Below are 6119 nucleotides of genomic sequence, written 5' to 3'. Positions count from 1 at the left end.
TTTCTGTTCAAGAATACAGATAAAGCTGTGAAATTCAGACAAGATATTTCTCTTATATCTCAGTGAATCTCTGATCTTAATCTCTCTATCTTCATAATAGATGTAGATGTGTAGAGGCCGCGATGATAACAGGGCGGTTGAAAGGCCTATGTCAAAATGCACAGTAGGTTCAGAAATCTCAGATTTCTGCTGAAGTAGAGATGTACACACTCTAGAAAATAATGTAGTGTTTCTCTCAGAGAGTGAGATCAGATCAGTTTCAGCACAGATACATGAGATTATATCAGTCTGTTAGAACTCAACTGATTCAAATGTGTAATCAGATCAAGTGATTTGAATTATAATATAACAGAACTGAAGCAGTGACTAGTCAGCAGTGTTATATAGAAGTAGTTGTTTGAGAAGCTGTATAAGTGAGCTTGACTATCTTGCTTAAATAGCAAGCTCATAGACTACAAGGTTATTGCAAGAATATCACAGATGTGGTACTTAGTATACTAAGAAGATTGTATGAGATATGCAGTAACTCTTATATATATTTCAGTAGAAGAAAAAGATGAATCACTGACTTCTTTTATAAGAAGTCAGTATCTAGCTATTCTATATAGACAATGAGTGAATACCTCCTCTCATTTCATGAGTGAGAATAGCCAGAGTGATACCTCAGCGGCGTCTCACTATCAAGGAAAAGTAATCTGCTGACCTTGTATAGAAGCAGGGTTCTCATATTCATCAATCAGATCTTTCTATGATATATTCAAATAATGTCATAGGGCGGTTGCTAACCGGTTCAGACGGCCTGCGGGATGAATGAAATCATCCGCATGGAAGCAATGGACCGTGTGGAACCGCAGCGAGGCCTTGACGCGGCCGGAAGCGTGACAGTGATATATACTGTTAACTACTAGAAGTATTCACAGTAGAAAGATAAATATAGAAGTTAAATATATAATAGTATTCAAGCTGAGTTATAAATAGTATTTATAAACTTCAGTCTATATAGTTGTATGTAGTCAAGAGCTGCTAGCTCTATTAATTATATAAGAGATAGAAATAGAGATAAAGAATCTGTAAGAAGTAGAATTTCTTATATACTCTTCTCTCTCTAAGACTTTATCTGTAAAGTCTTTCACTGAGTGACTTTATAGAATCAGCTCAGTACTGCAGTGATACTTACTAAAAATTCTTCATAACTATAAAAAATCTCAGTGAGGAAAAATTTCTTATTACTGTGAAGAAAAAAGAGTCTCTTACTTAGTTTTTTATTCTATGAGATTCTTTATAATTTACAGATTCTTCTCTGACTATTACACAGATTCTTCTCACATGTTTTATATAGAAGAGTTCTGATTGACTCTCAATTATTTTCACAAGATTCTTATGTGATTATCACACAGATTCATCTTGTATCTTTTATACAGAAGAGTTTCAGTTAACTCTCAATTATTTTCATGAGATTCTTGTGTAATCATTATATAAATTTATCTTACAGATGAATTACTCTCTGTGAGATTATTCTTATTAAGAAGAAGTATTTATGAGTTAATCTTTTACTTATTCTCATGAATCATTGTTCTTTGATACTGTAGAATTGTGAGGAATTTTTCATTCTTTTATCAACTCTGTAGAATTATAGAATCAAGATATTCATAGTCTGCAATCACTCTTTATAGTTATATAGAAAGATTCAGATCTGTAATTTATAATCACTCTTATTTACTAGAGTGATCTAGCTGTTTTATAAGATCACTTACAGTGTAAGTAAACCTCTCTAGAGTAGTATAAATATCTCAGATCTGTTTATAAAATCTTATCTTCTTTTCTCTTTTTCTATAACAGCTCTCATTCTTATAAACTGTGAGTATTCTTATTCATTTATAAAGTGTTTCTGCTTAGATAATAGAGAGAGAGTATTTCTAACAATATCTATATATTAATTCAAGAACTTCTCAAGAATAAAAATTTTTCAATTTTAATATCTTTGTAAACAATGTCTGACTGCTACTGAGCTTCTTATGAATATCTCTGTAACTTCTCTGATCACTTTTTACTGACTGATAAAGCAGAGATATCACTGCTTATAACAGTGTTTTCATCTCTCTCAGTTTTATCACTGCACTCAATCTTCAGATTAGCAGTTAATTTCATATCTTTCTCAGATCAGTTTCTGACTTTAAGTAGTACAGTCTCTCTCTTTACTGTAAGTCTTCTTATAAGTAATTTCTTACAGATTTTAGCTAATAGTTCTTGCAAAGCTCTCAGTGTTATCAGTGTCTTCTGTAATCTCACAGATTTATAATTACTCTCTCTCTGTCTACATAATCTCTGATCAGATATATATAAATATATCTAGATTCTCTATTAATGATTCTCACACTGTGACATATTTTTGCAATTTCATTGTTAATAAGAGATGAGTCTTGAAGTATCTGTAAAATTCAGGTAATTAAGATAATATGAATGTTATAAATTTGTGATAAGAGTTAATCTAAGTAGATAAGCTCTCTCTCTGCATCTTAATTATTTTCAGACTGAATACTTCAGTATAACTGAGAGAGTGAATACAGTTTTATAAGAAATATCTGATTATATACACAGATAACTAGCTCTCAAGACTCTGTTATAACTATGTATACTCTGATGTCTGATTTCTCTGAAGTCTGTATATTTCTGATAATCTTTATACTAAATATAATAATTATCTGTATCATAGATATAATACTCTCTGCTTCTTTAAAGAGAGAAATTAATAGTTATAAGAGAATTGAGTGTTACAGATATTGAGAATGTGAGTATGAGTTTTCTTTATTTTTTCTTTATTAATCTCTAAATTGTGTTTACAGCTCTGTTTTTATTTTCTTATTTTTTAGCTTTAATAAGAGTATGATTTCTTCTTCTCTTTATATATACTATAGACTGTTCATCTCAGTAGAAACTCATTATCTTATAGACTAAGATTTATAAATGACAGTGTTAATATCTTTATTATAATCAAGTTCTTAGTGAAGACTGTGCTATTCTGACTTATCAGAATTTACAGTATAAAAGTCATGTCTTAGCTTCTGCAGATGTTTTATCTACTTGAATAATTCTCAAGTGAACTTATTCATTTTATCAGAATACTCTTAGCACTGAATCTTGAATCAGAGCTTATAATCTCACTTCTCTGAATTAATAATTTCTTTGATCTAATATTCTCTTTCACTCTCTAGTACTTTGTAAATAGAGTGATAAGTCACAGAATTCTCTTCTGAGAATTTCTTATATTTATAAAGTAAAGAGATATAAAAAATATTATATATCTATAACTCAGATAACAGTTTCAATCTATAGAACTGTGAGTTAACTTTCTTTATAATCTTATAAGACTCTGTCTGTAAGAGATTCAGCTTCTTACTAGATCTCTATATAATGATATTTTCTAGACTCAGTCAGACTCTATCATCTTTCTTAAAACTCTTTATAATATATTTAAAGTCATAGTATCTCTTCTGATACTTTTAAGTCTTTCTTAAGAATTCACAGACTTTCTTCTGAATCTTCTGAATTCTCTCAGTCTGTTCACAGATATCATCATACTCTATAGTGTACTATTATGAGTTTATCAAGATTATTTACAGATAAGTTTCAGTGAGTATCTTAAAAAGAGTTTTATCTGTACTAACATACTTTAAGTTATTGTATATAAACTCTGTAAGTGATAATTAATATACTCAGTCATTCTGATTATAATTGATAAAGCACTGCAGATACTGTTTTAATATACTTATCAGATATTCTATCTGATTATCTGTCTATTGATGAAAAGCTGTGCTTAGATCTCATGAGATCTTTAGTATAGTTATTAAATCAGATTAGAACTCTTCTGTGAAGATTGATTCTCTATCTGAGATAATATTCAGAGATAATTCATATAATTAGATCACATTGCAGACAAAGATATGAGTTAAATTCTTTCACTTCAAGTTCTTGTGAGTGAATATAAAGTGTGTTATCTTGATAAAGTGATTCACTATCATCAGTATACTATTAAAACAGATATTATATATATTCTTACATTCAGATATACTTAGACTGACTGTGTAACTGTGTCTGAGACCAGGACTAGATTTTTTGATAGTCTTATTACCAATTCGACTGATTCTATTACATGGTTTTAACATTAGATAGTAGTTTCATACTGTTTCAGTGAGACTTACTGTCTACTCTTGTTACATTTTTCAAATGAGACCATGATTTCCACTTCTCAATTTAAATTATTTTTATTGCTTTAAATGACTTTAAATCTCATTTGAGTGTTACCAAAAAGCGTTACTTTTTAAAAAATTAAAAATAGTCTAAAAAAAAACCTTAAAATGTCTAAAAATAGTAACTTTATGTTAAGAATGAGACTAAATGAGACTAAATGAGACCACTTTCTCATTTTTTTCAAGTCATGATTTCATTTTAAAATCTGATATATAGTCACTTTGCATGTTTTTTTGATAGCCAGTCTCAGTGGGATTCACATCAAGAAATGTATGAGATCAGATCAAATGAGATTAAATGTAAAATTCATGGTCCCAGCGGCCAGTCTAGATGTGGTTCGGAAGAACGTACGACCGTCGGATAATACCGCGGCCGCTTCCGAACTACTAGCGTACGCGTACGAGTGTAAAGGGGCCATAGCGGCTGCTAATTAAATTAGTGTATGATATTACAATATATAAGAAGCCGGTGTACGCCTGTAATTGTACACTGGCTTAAGCAACCTTTGAATCACATCTGGTAGCATGTCTAAAAACTGGTGAGAAGCACAGGCTTCTCCAGGACATGATAATTCTGTCTACAAAGCAATTCATAGTTATCATGTCAGAGTGGTTCTAGAAACATCTCAAAAGATAGCATACAAAGAGCAGTGAGCAGAAGAACATCTAATTGATACTGCTTTGCTTGTTAAGAGAAAACTCCACACTCAGACAAATACCACATATGAGACACAAACAGATGAGATGTGAGAAAGAGAATGAGAGCAGTGAACCAGATTCAAAGAAGTTCACTCTCTACTCAAAAGAAGAATAAAAGAAGAGATGATCATCACTGAAGTCATACAATGATAACAGAAATCATATAACAATATAGTGATAGAGTGATATAGCAATATAACAATACAAGTGATATAATAATAGACATTATACAATCAATCAGAAATCACTGAAATGAATATCTCTTCTAGTCAATATAAACAACACTCTTCTCTGCTACCTGAACTGAAAGATATGCAGAATCTCTCAGAGAATTTACTCAAAACAGTAAGAAAAGCAGCTGAAACTGCTGAACCAGAATTGAAGCTTCATACATGTACAAGGATTCTAAACAAGATTGAGGCCTTGTGTACACAGTGACAGGCTGAGACAGAAGTTAAATAACAATTGACATTTGCTGCAGATCAAGCATTCACTATAAAGAGCTTCATCAATGCAATCATCATTATCAATAAGAATAGAGAAAATCAGATCTTAGACCTGCAGCAGAAGATTGAATGTTTACACAGACAGATAACTATATTAAATCTGAAGATCTCATCACAATTGTTCACAATCTCTTCAGAAGTGTACACATTATCAGAGATCACTGCACAGAATAAGAATCTGAGTATGAAATACATTAAGCTAGAAGATCTGTCAGAGTTATTAAGCTTCAATGATAACTGAAAAAATGATGCTGTAATTAGCTGACTAAGTCAGATATGATTATATTATCAGATTGAATATAAACTCACAGATAGACAGTTAACAGAATTTTAATAAGTCTTAAGATCTGCTGTATTTCTACATGAAAAAGTGAAGTCATTATAAATAACTGATAAAAAGATGAATCTCACAGACTCAGAGTAATATTCATTTCTATAAACATGAAATAAGTTTCTCAAATGAATCTTGTATAACTTTGAGAAAGTGAATACATGAGATAAGTGTTACAAACACTTCACTAAGTGTAGACAAGTGAGTGATCTTATATTGTACTTCACACACTTCAGCTTACACTATCTCACATTGAATGAAGAGCTTTTAACATCATTCTGTTTACAGATCTTCATTCATGATCTTACACCTGAGTTGAGAGCAGAATGAAAATGC

At 30.8% G+C, this 6119-nt stretch overlaps 1 protein-coding gene across 1 annotated transcript; it reads left to right on the top strand.

Annotated features, from left to right (window-relative positions):
• Positions 1 to 4535: 4535 nt before the first annotated feature.
• On the top strand, positions 4536 to 5693 carry BDCG_16582 (uncharacterized protein; the record flags this gene model as incomplete). Its single annotated transcript, XM_045425797.1, has 2 exons — positions 4536 to 4653; positions 5428 to 5693. 2 exons carry the CDS (start codon positions 4536 to 4538, stop codon positions 5691 to 5693), a joined length of 384 nt encoding a protein of 127 aa, XP_045280043.1.
• Positions 5694 to 6119: the final 426 nt, after the last annotated feature.

Source organism: Blastomyces dermatitidis, assembly GCF_000003525.1.
Source record: "Blastomyces dermatitidis ER-3 genomic scaffold supercont1.3, whole genome shotgun sequence".
NCBI classification, from domain to species: Eukaryota; Fungi; Ascomycota; class Eurotiomycetes; order Onygenales; family Ajellomycetaceae; genus Blastomyces; species Blastomyces dermatitidis.
This window is presented reverse-complemented; position numbering and strand designations above follow the sequence as displayed.